Source organism: Puma concolor, chromosome A2 (genome assembly GCF_028749965.1).
Source record: "Puma concolor isolate L17-30 chromosome A2, mPumCon1.1.hap2, whole genome shotgun sequence".
Lineage (NCBI taxonomy): Eukaryota > Metazoa > Chordata > Mammalia > Carnivora > Felidae > Puma > Puma concolor.
The window spans coordinates 5,735,757-5,754,933 of record NC_141668.1 but is presented as its reverse complement, the minus strand read 5'-3'; the positions used below and the strand labels follow the sequence as shown (position 1 = coordinate 5,754,933).

Here is a 19,177-nt window from a genome sequence, read left to right as displayed (position 1 = left end):
AGACGCAGAATCCGAAGCAGGCTCCAGGCTCTGAGCTGTCAGCACAGGGCCGGATCCAGAACTGGACCCCATGAACCATGAGATCATGACCTGAGCTAAAGTCGGACGCTTAACTGACTGAGCCACCCAGGCGCCCCCCAAAGCACTCCAGTTTAAAAGAATCCTGGTGAATCTAGATTTAATGATCAGTAAAGAAACTTTACTTATACACCTTTGTAAGACTGAAGGCTTGAAAAGGGATGTTTTTGTCACAAAATGATGCATTTGTGGAAGTGCCCCATGTAATTTTTTTAAAAGTGTAACAGCATTAATCTAAAGCTTGAAAAGTGGTTGCAAGCATATTTTATATTGAAACTATTTTCTAATTCCACTGGACAAAACAAAAAGTAACTGAATTGAGTAAAACTGCAGAAGACGTTAAAATGTCCACGTTATTATACATGGATTTGAAAACCGTGAAAATACAGCAAAACAACTTGACAAATTCACATTTCAGAGATAACCTCTAGAGTCATAAATTACTTTTTATAACACCAATTTACATGGGATTTTAATTTAGAAAGACTCTGTAAAAACTGAATTCTAAGATGCTGTGATGCTCTGGCATTTCTAGCCTTAACGGTACGAAGACGAAAAGGACAGACCGTCACTGATAATTAGTCTAAGAAAGGCGAGACTCCCACAGAAGCAGAGCGGGACGAAGGGGCAGGTGGAAGGTGCTGGAAGTCTGGCTGGGAGTGGCTCGCAGACGGCTCAGTGGTGGGGATGGGAGAGAAGGGAGCAGCGGCCGGCTTCGGCGACGCAGTGACTCCCTAACCGTGTTGAGGCAGGACGCCTTCTGCCCGCTCGGGGCCAGACGTGTCGGGAGACCATTCGGACTCTGCGGACAGCAGGTCAGGGGACACAATTAAAGCCTGTACGGAGGGCGACTGCTCCCTTCCGTGTGCTGTCCTAACTAAATCAGCCCCTGGCGTCCTCCCCGGCAGACGAAAACCGCGAGCCAGTCCCAGGGTTGACTTAACAGAGCCGTAGGGGCTGGGGGCCTACACGACCGATGGAAGGGGGGGCCCCTCACAGGGATGGTGGCCTGTCCTTGGGGGCAGGCTTTTCAAGCTGCTGTCGGGCAACCGCGGGGAAGAGGCTCTGCTAGGCCACAGCCGGCAACACGCACACCTGACTCCAGGCCACATCCCGCCTCCTTCATTCACCATGACTGAACACTGCACCTTGGGTGACATCACGGGTCACGGTCATAGATCCAAACCACATCTCAAAGAGCTAAGTGTGCACGGATGAAGGCATTTTGAAACAAACATTACGTGTCACCCCGGACTTCACTGAAAAACCCTCTAAACAAAAAGCCCGACTCCTTATCTCCAATCCCCACGAATTTTTTTTTAATATATTTTTCATTTTTTTTTAATGTTCATTGAATTTTAAGAGATATATATAGAGAGACAGAGCATGGGCAGGGGAGAGACAGAAAGAGAGGGAGACACGGAACCCGAAGCAGGTTCCAGGCTCTGAGCTGTCAGCACAGAGCCCAACACGGGACTCGAACTCATGAACCGTGAGATCATGACCTGAGCCGAAGTCAGACGCCCAACCCACTGAGACACCCAGGTGCCCCTCCAATCCCCACGATTTTAACTTAATATACAGACCTTGCATTCTAATTCCACTAAAGATCCATGTTAGTTTTTCTTTTAATTTGTTAAATATTTTTGAAAGAGAGAGAGAGAGAGAGATGGAGGGAGGGAGAGACAGAGAGAGAGGGAGACAGAGAATCTGAATCAAGCTCTGCGCTGTCAGCACAAAGCCTGATGTGGGACTCGAACTCACGAACCATGAGATCAAGACCTGAGCCGAAGTCAGATACTCAACCAACTGAGCCACCTAGGTGCCCCAATGTTAGAGGGTTTTTTTTGTATTTTTCATCTTTGTAATGTAAAAAATTAAAAAAAAAATTTAATGTTTATTTTTGAGACAGAGAGAGAGAGAGATAAAGAGAGGGGGTACAGAGAGAGAGGGAGACAGAGAATCCAAAGCAGGCCTCCAGACTCTGAGGTGTCAGCACAGAGCACGATGAGGGGCTCAAACTCACAAGCTGTTGAGAGCATGACCTGAGCCCAAGTTGGACACATAACTGACTGAGCCACCCAGATGCCCCTAAAAAAAATTTTTTTAATGTTTGTTTATTTTTGAGAGAGAGAAGGATTGCGAGTGGGGGAGGAGCAGAGAGGGAGAGACACAGAATCCAAAACAGGTTCCAGGCTCTGAGCTCTCAGCCGAAAGCCCGATGTGGGGCTCAAACTCATAAACCGTGAGATCGTGGCCTGTGCTGAAGTCTGATGCTTAACCCACAGCCACCCAGGTGCCCCAATATGTTAGTTTAAAAAAAATTTTTTTTATCCTTTATTCTACATTTTGAAACACAAGTTTACCTAATACATACGGTATCTTTTATTTTTTTACAAGACCATTGAAAATAGTTGAGCAAGAAATGGGAACGAGGAAGTTGAAGTATACGGGAAAGACCACACTCATGTAAGTTTCCCTAAAGTGCTTAGAAACGCAAATATTAACAAAGCCAAAGCTTAAATATAATTTTACAGGTATGAGGTTTACCCACTCTATCGGTAAAGTTCTTTTCCAAGAAGTAGGATCCTGTTTTTGTTACGAGGCGGTAAAATAAATGAAGTGCATTCGATTTGTTCTCTCCATGCTTTCTGCATTTGGGATCGAGCGAGCCAGAGGTGAGTACCTCTGCGGAGGGAACTGCATCAGCTCTGCTAGGCAAGGGCGGTCAAAGACTTGGTAGAAAGAAGTGTGGGTAGGTTAAAGGCACGCCGGCTCCCCAGTGAGTGCAAAACGGGCTGCAATAAATGCCCAAGAGATGTCACAAACAACGCCATGACCTTGAAATTGTATGGGATTTCCCCCCCATTTCAAAATGGCTTCATGTTTAATCTTGGGAACCACACGACTGAAGCATCCACCCTCCCCTACGTTCCCTCGTTCTTAGGACACAGATTATTAAGCTGAAGCAACGGGGAGGACCGAGGTTAGTTCACAGAGGTCAAGTCCCAAGCACCGACGGGTCGGCAGGGTGGAGACCGCCCTGACGGCGAACGCCAGGAAGCACTTCACTGCTGCCCGGCGGCTTCTGTCAAGTATGTTCCCAGCAATTTAAAGGCGTTTCCTTCTCTCTCTCTAGCTTACTAAGGATTTTGTTAAAGGCACATATTTATCAATTGCTATTTCAGTGTCTACTGAGATGACTAGAGGGTTTTCTCCTTTAACCTGCTGACATTAATTCCTTAGCGATTTCTTAAGAAGCTGCGGTTTTCTTGCATTTCCAGGACAACACCCAGCGTGGTCACCATGCAGCGCGTGGCTCCTTTTGCTGATGCTTACGCAGGGGTTCTGCCTGTATTTTCAAGGCCAGACTAACCATCGGGTTTCTTCCGTGCCATCAGTTGGTCTGGGTGTCAGGATGAAGCTAGCTTCACAGAATGAGCGTGGAAGCTGCCACCTTTTCCTGTGCCCTAAAATCACGTAAGTAACTTACACAGTACTTGTTCCTTGAAGGTTTTACAGAGTGCACCCACTGACAGGCTGAGCACTGGCCCTCTTTGGCAGGGGCAGAGGAAGGAAGGCTTAGGACTTTTTTTTTTAAGCTTATTTATTTATTTTGAGAGAGAGAGAGAGACAGCGTGAGTGGGGGAGGGGTAGAGAGAGAGAGAGAGAGAGGGAGAGGGAGGGAGGTAGGGAGGGAGGAAGAGGAGAGAGAATCCCAAGCAGGCTCTACACTGTCAGCACACAGCCTGAAGCAGGGCTCAAACACACTAACTGTGAGATCATGACCTGAGCCGAAACCGAGAGTCAGATGCTTAAGTGACCGAGCCACCCAGGTGCCTAGACTTTATTTATTTTGAGAAAGAGAGAGGGCACACACGAGCGGGGGAGACGCAGAGAGGGAGGGAGAGAATCCGAAGCAGGCTCGATGCTGTCAGCACGGAGCCCACGTGGGCTCACAAACCATGAGATTACGACCTGAGCCGCGATCAAGAGTCAGATGCTTAATGGACAGCCACCCAGGTACCCCAAGGCTGAGCACTTTTAATTCCTTTTTTTAAGAAACAGCTTTATTGAGCTATAATTCACATCCATAGATAGAGTTCACCTATTTAAAGTGTACGATTCAACTAAGACTACTTTTAAATTTCTTTTATGATGACTGAAACGAGTTTTTTTAAATTTATTGATATAATTTGGTCTACTCAGGTTTCTTTTAAATGCTATTTCCTAAATCTTCGCATTCACGATTAGAGATCCCCCTCCCCCCTTATTTCTAAAGCTTTGCATTGTCACTCGTGACATTCTTGAACACATCTGACAAAGGTTTACCCGCTTTTTTGGTCTTTTCCCAGAACTAAGTTTTTGGTTTTCTTGAGCAAGACTACCTTTCGTGTTCGTTTTCACTGACTGCTGTCACTTCAGTAGGACTTTACGAGGGAAAGGAGACAAACGAACGTGCTCAGCAAGTCATGTGGAGTCACAGCGTGGCGGCCAGCCCAGTCGGGTGGGCAGAGACCGGGAGTCCCCCCGCAGTGGGCGACTCAGGCAGGACGCTGCTTGCGCTGACCCGTCCCCCTCGGCCACGGCTTAGGCGCTTGTCCACGGTGCGTGCACGCCCCCTGGGTCCGGCAGTACGGCGGGTCCTCCTGCAGCGGGCCCTCTGGCCCCCCCCACTGTGGCGCATCGTCTGCAGAGTGGGGCGCGAACAGGAGACCCCTTTACGGGGCCCCCGGGCTCCTCCCCCAGGGACTGCAGGTCCCAGCGGGACGGGGTGTGGAAGCCAGAACGGGACAGAGCTAGACCAAACCCAGGTTAGAACTGTCACCACCTTGGGTGTGACCTCGGGCAGGCGCCCGCATTTCTCCACTTGTCACGCGGGGATAACGCTATCTCCTTGCAGGGTGGCTCGGAGGGAATGGGGACAGTCCGACCCCCGGTCCCCAATGCTGCCGACCGGCCAGCGCGGGCAGCGCTCACGTCAAGTCCGCCAGCACACGTGCTAAACCACTGGTGACTGCGACCCCGAAAGTCCCGCTCGGCTGCCTCGTGGGCCCTCCTCGGGCCGTCGCCTCAGCCGTACCTGTGGGCACTGTCCTGCCTGGCAGGGGAGGCAGCAAATGCTATACTCCTATCACTTAATCCACATATAATCCTATTAGCTGGAGGCTGCTAGTCTGTCCCAGTTACGGATGAAACTGACGCTCGAAATAACTGGCCTGAGGTCTCGCGGCGACTACGTGGAAGGAATGGGACTCCAAGCCGGCTCTGCCCCCGTGCTCTCAGGGACTATGACACGAAGGACATGTGCAACTCAAGGGGGGTGGGGCATACATACGCTCCAAAGCTCGAGAAGTCCGTGTGGCAGGTGAGAGCCGAACACAGGGTATAAATCCGCACATGAGAACGCGGACGTGTGTGTTCCCGAGGAGGTCCTCACGGAACAGGTGACCTATAAAACAAGTGGCAGCAGCTTGCTGCGAGTGACAGGTGACCAATGTATAACGGTGAATCACGGGGGTTCCGTAAATTCAGATTCACAGGAAACAGCTCAGAGCGGGAAAGCAGCAGCAAATTAAGCAGATTAAAAAGTGACAACAATTTAACTCAGAGGTCCCCAAATTGGTTTCCTCCTCCGAACTGCCGCCCCGTTTCTCATCGGAGATAAGCGAGGCTTCTTTCCCCCTGACGTCAGTGCCGCTGCAATCCCAGCCACAGAAGAAAGATCTAAGAGACGTTTTCCTCGGTTGCCGGATTACGTAAGTAGGTCCTCTGCTGTCACCCCGCACGCCCCCACCTGTCACCACTCTGTGATCAGGAGGCAGTAACTTGGCAAATGGATTTCCACTGACTGCCTTTCACAGAAACGCCTTATCTCTTTACAAGAAAGAACACTTTCTAAAACGCGAAGCTTATGTGCCCGAGTCAAGTCGAAAGCTCCTCACACGGGGAACAAACATGTACTGGAAACGGAAGTTGTCTTCACCACGGCATCTTTGAAACACGGCAACTGTTAAGTTTTCAGTCCCCACCCTCACGGAGCTCACAAGCCAGTGACAAAGAAACACAAGGAAACGCGTTTCTCCTTAACAGCCCGTATAGATATCCAGGGAGGACATGCGAAGTCCTCTCTGGGGCTGTTGGAAAGGCTCCCCCAGGGAAGTGACATTGGGGCTGAGAGCTGACGAAAAGTAGCAGGTGGCCGGGAGGAGAGGAAGCGCAGCCCGGGGAGGGGGGCGCGGCCTGCGAATGTCCGGCAGCCGAGGCACCAAGCAGGGCGGCCGGGACAGGTGCAGGGAGCCGCGAACACAGACACGCAAGAAGGGGAGGCAGGGGCAGGCACCAGGGACGGCGGAGCGCAGGGCAGGAAACCTGAGCACGGCAGTGATGTGACGTGTGTGTGTGTGTGTGTGTGTGTGTGTGTGTGTGTGTTTATTAAAAAATTTTTTAATGTTTATTTATTATTGAGAGACAGCACGAGCAGAGGAGGGGCAGAAAGAGAGGGAGACACAGAATCCGAAGCAGGCTCCAGGCTCCCAGCTGTCAGCACAGAGCCCGATGCGGGGCTTGAACTCACGAACCGCGAGATCGTGACCGGAGCTGCGGAAATCGGATGCTTAACCAGCTGTGCCACCCAGGTGTCCCACGTATGTGCTTTTATAAAACACCTCCGGGGGCAGCAGCTGAACTTGACTGGGGGGTGGAGCAGGTGCTGGGAGACAGCGGGCTGCTTAACAGGTCAGCAGCAACACGGACGGGCTGGCCCCGAGTGACGGCAGGAGTGACGGGCACTGGCAACGGTCTGAGGGCTCCATCACCCGGACGCAGGCACACAAGCTCCGGCATCACTCCTGTTACAACGACAGCGAGGCAGACGTGATGCCACTTACTGAATTCGGCCGGCCGAAACCAGGGGGAGGCGGTGCAGGAGGCTAGAAGAGAGGCCGCGGGCGAAGTGGTCGGCAGAGATGGCCAGCGGCAGCTGCGTACTCAGGAGAGATGTGGGTGAGGTGTCTGTTTGGGCATCATCAGTTATGAAGCACTGTGGTCACGAAACACGTGGGATTAAATTTTTATTTTTTAATTTTTAAAAAAGATTTTATTTTGAGAGAGACAGAGACTCTCAAGTAGGCTTCACGCTCAGAGCGGAGCGTTGAGCCCGACGCGGGGCTTGATCTCACAACCCTGAGATCGTGACCTGAGCCGCAATCAAGAGGTGGACACTTAACCAACTGAGTCACCAGGCGCCCCTAAATACATGGCATTAAAACACGGGGCAACAGGCCCCGGGGTAAATAAAGTGATGGCAGAGAGCAAGGCGGCGGACAAGAAGGCGGGTAGGCACAGGGCAGGGTGGCCGGGAGCAAGTTCGACATCCCACACTCTGGAAACAAGAGTCGGGACCATCAAGGAGAGAAAAGCAACGGCCAGACGTGCGTGAGGTGGCCACGAGGGGGCTGTGCAGTACACGGGAGCAGAGACCATCTTTGTGGACTGTTACTAAGAGTTGAAGGGAGGAAGGGGCCTGACAGGTGTCCCCCGGAGTCTGCACCAGGCAGCCCCTGGAAATGGCCTCAGTGGCTCAGGCGGAACGTGCCGGAGGTGGGAACACGTAGAGGGTTTCCGAGTAAAAGAGGATTCCGGGCTGGTTACGCACCCTGGCTCAGAGCACAGGACCGTATTTGAAACCTGGTTCTCCACCTTCCCACATACGTCCCGGAGACGGTGACTTAACCTCTTTCTTGATTTCTTCCTCTATAAAATAGGGATGACAAAAATATTTACGTCTCGAGGCTATTGTGAGGATTAGATAAATGTGAACACTTACAACAGTGCTCAGTGCACTTCATGCACGCTGGTTAGGAGAACCTCCAATACCGGATATAAACAATCTTTCCATTTCTTTCAAGTCAACTCCAAATGCTCTGTCAGGCTTCCCACTTTAAAATCCGCAGAGGGGCGCCTGGGTGGCTCAGTTGGTCAAATAAACGTCTGACTCTTGATTTCAGCTCAGGTCATGAGTTCAGCTCACAGTCTGTGAGTTCGAGCCCCACGCAGCACTCTCTCTCTGTCTCTCAAAATAAATAAGTAGACTTAAAAAGCCTCAGGGATCCCAGTATAACATCTTTCAGGGACTTTGCAGCCCACGCAGAGCTGCAGGATGGGACCATCCTGGGCACTGTGCCACCATCCGAATCATGGGTCTGGACCGTGGCCCCTGACTGGTGGGGTCGCAGCTGAGGGCCTTCACGGAGCAAAGTTGGTCTTGAGAGGGAAGGTCATGGAGACCAATCCTTCATAGAGAGGACCGGACTGCTGTCTCACCTCCCGAGGACTTTCTGGAAGTTGCTCGTGAGGCCTAGCCAACAGATCCCGGTTTCAAATACCTCGAGTCTCCCCTCTTTATCTCAGGTAGTCAGGATCTTTCCATTTCAGGTAATGACACCTCCCCAGGCCACAAGACAACCGTTCTATCTCATCAAATCTAAGATACCATCAAATGTGAAGCTATAACCTAACTTTAGAGACATTAAAATGTATACCTAAAACCTATTAAATATGGCAAGCTTTTAAATATGGGTCAGCTAGATGGGGCGCCTGGGTGGCACAGTCGGTTAAGCGGCCGACTTCAGCCAGGTCACGATCTTGCGGTCCGTGAGTTCGAGCCCCGCGTCAGGCTCTGGGCTGATGGCTCAGAGCCTGGAGCCTGTTTCCGATTCTGTGTCTCCCTCTCTCGCTGCCCCTCCCCCGTTCATGCTCTGTCTCTCTCTGTCCCAAAAATAAATAAATAAACGTTGAAAAAAAAAATTAAAAAAAAAAAAAATAAATATGGGTCAGCTAGAGATGAAAACAAATTTTTTTAAGTTTATTTTGAGAGCAAGTGGGCATTTGTGTGAGCCCATGTGGCTGGGGGGGGGGTGGGCAGAGAGAAGGGGGAGAGAGAGAATCCCAAGCAGGCTCCACACTGTCAGCACAGAGCCGGACTCAGGGCTCAAACTCAACCAGCTGTGAGATCACGACCTGGGCCGAGATGAAGAGTTGGACACTCAACCGACTGAGCCAGCCAGGCGCCCCGAGGAAAAAAAAAATTACTTGTAAATATTTCATAAAATTGTAACTACTTTTATAATTAAGAGAGAATCTGTTGTCTGAGATGAGTATGCAAACGGTAGGGAAGGCCAGAGTTTGGATGATAGATGATCGGAGCCTTCCAATAATCTAGAACAATCTAATCATCCTGGAGAGGTACCCAAAGGTGGGGGGTGGGGTGGGCAGAGACTACAAACCTATCACTGTAGCGTCTCTACCACTAGAGGGCAGCACTGTTCACATGAAAGCCAATGTCCCACCAAGTGGACTGGGCTGAGCCTCACTGGGCAGCGGCTCTGAGGCCAGTGATAAGAGGGTACTCTGACGGGTCCCGGCAAAAACATAGAGAGACAATTCTCCCTGAAGTCAGAGCAGTGTTTCTCAAACTTTTCACTGTCCAATCCACCTCTGAAACTTTTTATATATTCCCCCCCCACCCCCCAACTGTCCTATGCCTGTGAAACTATGATCTGGCAGAAATCCTGGATATCCGTTCACGTAACACGGCCCTTTGGAGAGCCACGAGCCACTGTAATATCTAAGATTTTTTGTGTCCTGACAACAACCAATCTTTGCTCGCTTTGCTCCCCCAGTTGAAAAGGAACGCGTTTGAGCGAGCACCAATTTTTGGTTCTGTTGTTTATAGAGTGGTTGCTGCTTGCTTTAGGCTGTATTTTTGAATCAGAAGGAAAAGCTCAAGTTCACCAGGTGCAGGTCCTGTTTTACGCAGAAAACTCCCGGTGACAACAACAGCAAAACAAGCGGTGGGGACCCAAGCGACTGTGGATTATGAGGATACGGCTACTTTACTACCAAACGAGGCCTAACATTCTGACCTGACAAGTTATGCTTTGCCTCCTTAAAAAAAAAAAAAAAAAAAAAGTGGCCCCTGTTTCTTCCCTATTTTTGATCAGCGTAGACAAGGTTGACCAGTCTCGCCGGCAAAGTAAGCTGGAGGTGAGTTCTAGAAAGCTAATAGTTTGGAGGAGGCCGTGAGGGTGAAGAAGGCCAGGGAGGACCCCAGAGGTGGTCTGGGATCAGGGAGGAGGCAGATGGCGAGGGAAGAAGCAGGCTGGAGAGCCAGCTAAGTGAGAGGAGAGCGCCACGGTGAGTTACCAAGACCCTGAAATAACTGAAGAGTCTGTGACAGCTGAAGGGACAAGAGGGAAGCCGGGAGAGAACACGGATACTTCCAAGGGGCTGTCCAATTCTCGAAGCATGCCCAAAGTACAGACTGACTGATTGTGACTGAGCTGCTGGTACTTATCTACAGCATCCCTGTGCTGTGTTTACGTCCCTACTCAGTACTTGTGCTTGGTCCTGCCATAAAATACGTTCCAGACAGTTCATCCGGATAAAAGAAAAACATTAACGTGACTGACCTCTGAATAAAAAAAATGAAAAGCAGACGCATAAAGCGACTGCTATGGGTGAGGCAGTGTTCTCCCCACTCTGCATACACAGAACCACCGGGTCCCCTCAACGCTCCCGCGGAGTAACACTCACGGAGGCGCCGCACGAAGATTCCGGACACTGCTGAACCCCTACTGTGTGCCGGCCACCTCAGGCACGGGGAACAGCAAGACGAACTGTGAAAAGAGGCGCAGAAGGGATCTGGGGGACGGCCTCGAAGAGGGGGCGAGATCTGGGTAGAACCACGAGGCATGAGTAACACGGACAGGGCGGAGACAGGGAGGAAGAGAAGGTCTTGCGGTCAAGGTAACGGAACACTCTAAGGCACAGAGACCGTGAGAGGTACGCAGAAATCAAGAGGCGTGCGCAGCGCAGGGTCTGGCCAACTACACCTGGGAGCCAAATCCGGCCCGTGTTTACAAATGAAGGCTTACCAGAGCACGGCCTGTTGGGCTGAGTTTGGGCTTCGGCTGCCTTCCGCCTCGCTGCCGCACGGGCGGGCGGAGGAGTCGTGACCGAGCCCGAGCCACGGACCATCTGGCCCTTTGCAGAAGTGTGCCGATGTCTGTTCTGGAGCCTTGCTACTCACAGAGGGGTCTAGGAAGCAGCCGCCGCCGCCCCTGCGGGCCTGGCAGAAACGCAGACCCCCAGGTCCCAGCCCAGAGCCCCAGAATCAGAACCTGCCCCTTAAAAAGACGTCTGGCGATCTCTGGCACAGACAGCCCTCCGATCACTGGCGTGTACGGCTGGGAGGTGGCAGCGAGGTTGCAAATGAAGAGAAGCACCCACTTATCCTATATATAGACGGCAGACAGAGGTAAAGAGCTTCCCGCAAAGGAGGAATCCGATGGTAAGGAGCGCTGGCGTCAGAATCCAGGCAAAAGATGACCCGGACCCCCTGACCAGGTCGCGGTACGGCTTCTCCTTCCTTCCCAGAAGCAAACGACATTTGAAGAGACTACTCCGACTTCGCCAGCGCCCCCAAATTACTTCTGACAAATACAGTATTGGTTGTAACTTATCAGGAAACAGAAAAACACTCGGTAACGAAAATATTCGGCATCACGTGTTTCTGTGCCTGCCAGACGTATCTCCGTTTAAGCAACGCATCCGGAGAGCAAGGCAGAAACGACGACAGTCATGGTTAAGGAGTCTGAGTTTTTTTTAACTTTATTTGAGAGACTGAGAGCGCGTGAGAACCGTGTGCGCCTGTGTGCGTGCAAGCACGCGTGTGCGAGTGGGGGAGGGGCAGAGAGAGAGAGAGAGAGACAGACAGACAGACAGAGAGAGAATCCCAAGCACGGACAGTGCAGAGCCCAACGCGAGGCTCAAACTCAAGAACCGTGAGATCACGACCCGAGCTGAAATCGAGAGCTGGATGGACGCTTCACCGACGGAGCCACCCGCGGGCCCCAAGAAAGAAGTTTACAGATCAAATGAGGATCGATTCAGCAGCCATCTGTGATGAAGGCTGCTAACACGTAGTTCACAGGATATTGAAGGGTGTAATGGCTTAAACTGTGAGGACCTTCCCCACCCCCGCAAATAAACGTAAGATTCTGCTGGATATTCAGTTTTTCCATCCTATGGATGAATAAGCAATATAAAGTTCAAAAGAAACAAAGCAGCATTTTAGACAAGCATGCCGACACTATTTCTTTTTCTAGCTCTGCTAACGGCTTCCGAGCAAGTGCTTAACGTTCTGCCTTCTTAAAAAAATCTAGAAAAGTTTGACAGGGTTATTTGTGGGATTCAGCCTGCTTTAAAGTAATGACAGCGATATAGATAAAAATAGATGGGCGAAAACAGGAAATCCCTTTCCTTAGATGCTTAGGTTTCATACTTCATATTCATTATGTCGGCAGAAACAATGCAAAAGAAACCAGGCCCGTAGATCTGCTTTGAGAAACGCGACATAATTAAATCAATAAATCTCAAGTAAGAAAAAAAAAAAAAACCGTCAAATCCATGTTCAGAAGACTCTCCATGTTAAGGTTTGTTAATAAAAGCCTAAAAAGTCCATGAATTCGGTATAATGGTTAATGGCATTAAAAAAAAAATAGTAACTAACACGTCCACAGTGCTTACTATGGGTTTACACCGTCCTAAATACCATTACACAAATTATCTCATCTAATCCTCAAAACACCCTGGTATTAGCTTCATCTTACAAACGGGGAAAGTAAGGCAGACGGAGGACCTCAGTGATTTGTCCCAAGTCACATGGCTACACGAGAAATGGAGCTGAGATGTGAAGCTGGGTCTATGTCCTTAACCGTAACTGTGCTGTCTTTCTAACGCATGTGGTCTCCACTTTCCTCTGGCCCACAAGTGAATCTGCAAAAAGTTTAAACGCAATAGACTCTTATTACTGATATCAGGGACAAAGAAAACCCCTACGATACAGACACTCGACATCTTAACGGAAAGGGAGGTGCACCGTATTGTTCTGTGGACAGTGGCCAAAATTTGACCCGCGGTAGGCAACTGATGAGTAATGAGGAGGATTCGATTTAAGATACTGGATTATTTTTCAGTAGGAGAAAATGCAAATTAAGTCCCAGTAAGATTCTGAAATGTATCACGTAACTGCTCGTGAATAATAAATATGGATGCAGACTTCTAATGATAATTACTACGCGTGCATTATCTTCTAGCAACGTGCTTGTGAAATGCTGCAGGGAAGCTAAAACATAAAATGAATGCAGGTACAGGCCTAATACCATCTGGCTGACATTCTCATGTTGGCCGTGCACGCTTATTTAAGTCATTGCCTGGCTGTAAATGAACAAAAGTATTAAAGTAAAGTTGGCACACGGCACAGCATCCACATGGCACATTCTTTGTTCCAGGAGCTTTATTCCATGAATACTCCTGGGGCAAAGAGAAGTCACTAAATAAATAACGCAAGCACACGAGATAGCGTGGAGTTCTTTCAAATTAAATTCCTCAAACTGTCAAGCATCTCGTACAAAGTTCTTTTCCGACTCTGAGCTCGCCATATTCCATCTCAAATACCAATTCTGGCAAAGAAGAAGCTTTGCGCCCTTTGCATTTTAACAGTCTCAAAATAAAATCCAGGTGAAAGCTCATCGCATTCCGTTTCAAATATCAATTCTGCCAAAGAACGAACTCACCCCCTTCACGTTTCAACAGCTTCCTCACAAGATCCAGGTAAGTAAGAAGCAAACAGGGCAGGAGAGAGAAAACCCGAGCGAGCGCAGAGGCGACAGAAATGATGGAGTGACAGGGTCACCTGAACTCAAACCCAATTCGCGAAGCCGCTTCTGGTTTTCCTATTTAACTTTCCCTATTAGCCAGAAGACACACCCTGCCGGTGGTATTTTCGGAAATGCAGAGCAGGGAACCGGTTGGTGTTATTTTAAGGTATGGGCCATAAACGCAATTTGGGGGTTACCTCTACGTGTACGGCGGCACCACAAACAATTCCTGCTGCATGACACCTGGCTCTCCCTCGAGTTGGGCTGGTTAGGACAAAAGGGCCGCCCCCCGGAGCGGATGGCCGGGTTTCGGGGCTCCCCTCCCGGACCCAGCCCGGATTCCAACCCCCCCCCCCACCCCCACCCCCGATCGGCACCCGCGGGCCACTGCAGACGTCCTCGGCCGGCTCGGCGTCTGCATCCCCGGCCGCGCTCGGCAGCCGGGGCCGCACGGCCTCCGGGGCGTGAACCCCGGCGGTCCCCGCGCCCCGGCCCCTCGGCGTCGAAACGGAGCGCGTTCCGGCGGGGGCGGGGGGGCACTCACCTTCTTCTTCCAACTCGAATTTCTCCAGCATGCCGGCTTCCGCGGGTCCCGGGGCCGCCGCCAGCGCCGCCTGAGGAGGAGGAGGACAGGGATCAGCATGCGCTCGGCGGCGCTCGTCCCGGCCGCGCGGGCGGGGGCGCGGGGGTGCGGGCGGGGACGCGAGCGGGGGCGCGCGGGGCGCGGGCGGGGGCGCGCGGGGGTGCGGGCGCCGAGTGCGGGCGCGGGCGGGGACGCGCGGGGCGCCGTGGGGAGGGGCCTCCGGGCCGGCGGCGGCGGGCGGGCGGCCCGGCCGGGGCGGCCCCGCCCGCCGGCAGGGACCCGAGGGGGAACGGAGAGGACGGCGCGGCCCCGGCCCCTCAGCCCCCGCCCACCCCCGTCCGGGGGCCGCAGGTGGCGCGGGCCGCGGCCTAACCCGCCGCCCCTCCCCGAGTGGAACGGTCCGCCCCCCCGCCCCCGGCGGCTTTGGTACGGACCGGCGAGGAGGAAGCGTGGGAAGAGGACCCCGAGGAGCCCGGGGCCGGCTCGCGCGACGGCGGCCGGGGCGCCCCCCTCCGGCCGCGGCCCTCCTTCCCGCCTCGGCCGCCGGGCCGCCATTAGCGGAGGCCGGTTTTCCCAGCCTCGCCTGGTCCTCCCACCTCCCCCCGCCCCCCCGCGCTCCCCCGCTCACCTTCCCCGCCACCCACGGGCGGCGCGTCCCCGCAGGGTTAACCTGCGCAGGTGTGGTCTCGGCCAGCCCGGGGGTGGGGCGAGAGGGGAGCGCCGCCGGGTGGGCGGGGCGACGCCCGGGAGAGAGGGGCGGGGGCCTGCGGGGGCCTGCGGGGACCCCGGAGGGGAGAGGGCAACGCGGACGGGGGGGGGGGGGGGGTGATGGCTTTTCTTTTTAAATTTTAGATTAAAGTATCCATCCCCTGCCCCCATTAAAAACAAGAAATGTTCCGGGGATTACACGTATTGTAGCTGCACTTTGTTGCTATCAGTTTTACCCAGCCACGGAAGTCTTAATTTGCTCCCTTTCTTCGCAGCTGATCCTCCGCTTGGGCTGAGCCATTGCCAAAAGCTCACACAAATCTCAATCTGGCCCCGGCCACTCCTGTCACCCTGGATCTGGGTATCTGAGACGCCGCTATCGGCAGCAGCTCGGGGTGGCAGGCAAGCGAAGCTGCCAGAGCTGCCTGGGAGAGCAGGGCAGTGGGAGAGGGGACAGGCGCCCCACTCCCCGAGGCTCTCGGGTGTGACAGCCAATTTCTGCCCCATCTACGGGGTGCCCTTAGCTCACTGCAGACTGCAAGGGCCCTGGCAGATTAGCTCCCTGGCGCTGATTAGGGCTGTAAAGTACCCCCCCCCTCAACCCCCCCCCCCCCCCCCCCCCGAAAGGAAGCCTAGTTTTATCACTCTTGCAAGCCTGGCCTGGAAGAGGAAGTACTAAAATCTCCTTTGCGGTTCCTTTTTGCTCTGTCATCTCGGTTGGGCCAATCCCCAAGTTGAGACTTAGCTGCTTCTCCTCAAAAAGGGTATGTGGGGGGCGGGGGGGGGGGGGGGAGAAGAGGACAAAACTAATTTTGTAAGACCTTTGTTGGTCAAAACAAAACAAAACAAACCAAAAACAAACCCTGCAGCTGCGTCATATTTAACAGCAAGAGCCTGAATGCTTTCCCTGTAAGCTCAGGAACAAGGCAACTCTGCCTGCTTTCACACTATTTTTATTCAACACATCGCTGGAAGTTCCAGCCGCGGCAGTAAGGCAAGAAAGAAAGAAAAGCCATGCAAATTGCAAAGGAAGAAGTAAAATCCTCCCTATGTTCAGATGACATGGTTGTCTTCACAGAAAGTTCCAAGGAATCTATTGAAAAACAAAACAAAACAAAAACAACCAAAAACGAGAACTGGTGAGTTCAGCCAGGTCGTAGGCTGCAAGATCAACACCTAGAAATCAATTGCATTTCCACCTACTAACAATGAACATGTGGAAAGTGCTATTACAAACAATACTATGATCAACTGTAGAGAACATGATGTAGGGATACACTTAACATGTACAGGATCCATATGCTGAAAATTACTATGTGGTTGTAATGGAAGAAATCCTAAATAAATGGAGAGACATCCCGTGTTTATGCATGGGAAGACCCAACATGGCAAAGTGGTCCGTCTTCCCCCAGATTGATCTCTGCGTTTAATGCAATTCCCACCAAGATCCTAACCAGGTTTTCTTTCTTTTTTTTTTTTTTTTTAACTTTACTTATTTATTTCGAGAGACAGAGGGAGAGAGCACGCGCACAGGAGAGCGTGAGGGGGGGAGGGGCAGGGAGAGAGAATCCCAAGCAGGTTCAGCACTGTTAGCACAGAACCTAATTTGAGGCTCAAACTCGTGAACCAGGGGATCATGACCCAAGCCGAGGTTGGACGGTAGACAAGATGAACTCATTCATAAATTTGTGTGGTAAGGCACAGGCTGTAGAATAGCTAAAACAGTCTTGAAAATGATGAGGTAGGAGTAGTCACTACTGTTTGGTACTGGTAGGGGGAGAGACACATAATCAACTGAAACAGAGAACTAGAAATAGACCCACATTAATATGGGCTTGAGGAAGGTGCAAAAACAGTGGTGCAATCAGACGCGGATAGGCAAAAAAAATAAGCCTCAACCTCAATGTAAGCCTCACACCTTATACAAAAATGAACTCAAATTGGGTCATGGACTTAAAAATAAAATGCAGAATTATAAAACTTCTAGAAAAAGAAAAGCAAACCATTTGGGATCTATTACTAGGCGAAGAGTAAGGCTTGATATCAAAAAGCATGATCCATAAAAGGTAAAATGAACACACGGAACCCCAGTAAAATTAAAAATGTCTGCTCGGGGGGCGCCTGGGTGGCGCAGTGGGTTAAGCGTCCGACTTCAGCCAGGTCACGATCTCGCGGTCCGTGAGTTCGAGCCCCGCGTCGGGCTCTGGGCTGATGGTTCAGAGCCTGGAGCCTGTTTCCGATTCTGTGTCTCCCTCTCTCTCTGCCCCTCCCCCGTTCATGCTCTGTCTCTCTCTGTCCCCAAAATAAATAAACGTTGAAAAAAATAAAAAAATAAAAATAAAAAAAAATGTCTGCTCGGTGACAGACCTTGTTAAGAGGATGAAAAGACTCGTGCCAGAATAGGAGAAAATACTTGTAAAACCGCAGAGCCAACAAATGACTGGCATCTGGTAGACATAAAGAACTCTCAAAACTCCAGCTTAGAAAAATAAAAGTTAGAGTTCAGTTAGGACAGGAAAAAGACAGGCAAATGGCAACAAGCCCGTGAAAAGATGTTTGACAACACGAGCCATCAGGGACGTGCAAATTAAAACCACGGTGAGCTGTGACCACACCCCTATTAGAACGGCCAAAACAAAAATAAACAGCACATGCTGGTGGGGACCATCGTTTCTGCATTGCTGTGGGGATGGCAAGTTATACCACTGCGCTGGAAGACAACTCGGCAGTTTCCTTTGAAGCTAAACACGCAGGCTGCTACGTGACACATTGTTTGCAGTCTTGGGCATTTATCCTGGGAAATGGAAACTTACGTTTACGTGAAAACCTGTATACCATGTTCATAGAAGTTTCATTTGTAATAGCCCAAACCAGAGATAACAGATGTTGTTCAGCAGGCGAATGGTAAACAAAATATGTTACGTCTATACCTGGGAATAGTACTCAGCAATAAAAAAGCAATGAATTATCGATACACACAACCACTCGCATGGATGTCCAGGGAGTTAGGATGAATGGGAGAAACCCATCCCCAAAGGTTATGTACTATGTTACTCCATTTATATAACATTCTTGAAATGACAAAATTGTACAAGTGGAGCACAGATTAGTGGGTGCAGGGGTCAGGGTGGGGGTGGGGGACAGAGGTACCTGTGGCTAAAAAAGGGCAGCACGAGGGGTCCTTGTGGTGAAGGAACCGTTCGGCATCTTGACTGAATCAATGTCAACATCCTGCTTGTGTTATACTGTCTTTTTCCTCCCATGAGTCAAGCCACACTTATTTGTGTGGAGGAAATGACCAGTTAGGGTAATTAAAAAAAATTTTTTTTTATTGAGATAGGATTCACATACCATAAAAATACGTGTTCGGTATATTCACCGAGTTGTGCCACTATCTGTGTTTACAGCATTTCATCATCTCAAAGAGAAACCCTGTACCCACTAACGGTCATTCCTTATCACTCTCTTAACCTCTCTCTATTCCCAGCCCCAGGCAACCACTAACCTATTTTCTGTCTTCATAGATTTGCCTATTCTGGCAAACTTTACTGACATGGAATCATAAAATGTGTAGGTTTTTTTTTTTTTTTTTATCTCTAGCTTCTTTCACTCAGCGTCCACGCTGTAACATGGATCAACACTTCCTTTCTTTTTATTGCTGAGTAATATTCCATTGAATGCATAGACCACATTTTACGTATCCATTCTCCCCATTTTGGCTATTGTGAATATCGGTGCTATAAACATTCATGTACAAGTGATCTGTGTGGACATATGTTTTCATTTCTCTTGGGTATAGACCCAGGAATAGAATTTCTGGGTCATATGGTAACTCTATATTTAACATTTTGAGAAGTTGCCGAACTGTTTTCCACGGTGGCTGTACCTTTTTACATTTTCGCTAGCAATGGGGGGGGGGGGGGGGGGCGTCCATTTCTCCTGCGCTTTAGTTTTGTAAGATGTTACCCTTGGGGGAAACCAGGTAGAGGGCACACATATATTACAACTGCATGTGAATCTACAATGAGCTCAAAATAAAAAGCTTAATAATAAAAAAAAAAAAAAAAGCACAGGGGTACAGAGT

The 19,177-nt window shown here is 50.6% G+C and overlaps 1 protein-coding gene and 1 long non-coding RNA gene across 10 annotated transcripts in view; one reads left to right on the top strand and one right to left on the bottom strand.

Annotated features, from left to right (window-relative positions):
* The window catches only part of PRKAG2 (protein kinase AMP-activated non-catalytic subunit gamma 2), a 258,651-nt gene that overhangs the window by 45,091 nt on the left and 194,383 nt on the right, over positions 1-19,177 (bottom strand). For 4 of the 8 annotated variants that reach the window (XM_086685881.1, XM_086685892.1, XM_086685901.1 and 1 more), the window contains one exon: positions 14,347-14,416. In XM_086685881.1, coding sequence (XP_086542007.1) covers positions 14,347-14,416 — 70 coding nt within the window. Of the gene's footprint in view, positions 1-14,346; positions 14,417-14,819; positions 14,839-15,013; positions 15,105-19,177 lie in introns of those variants that run through there. The other 4 variants (XM_086685915.1, XM_086685928.1, XM_086685924.1 and 1 more) reach the window with 3 other exon arrangements.
* Positions 2,646-13,678, top strand: LOC147582935 (uncharacterized). 2 transcript variants are annotated; one of them, XR_015243837.1, is made up of 3 exons: positions 2,646-2,756; positions 3,363-3,558; positions 9,815-13,678. It is a non-coding gene; the product is annotated as an uncharacterized LOC147582935 (long non-coding RNA). The 2 variants fall into 2 exon arrangements; XR_015243836.1 differs by having other exon boundaries at positions 2,646-3,558.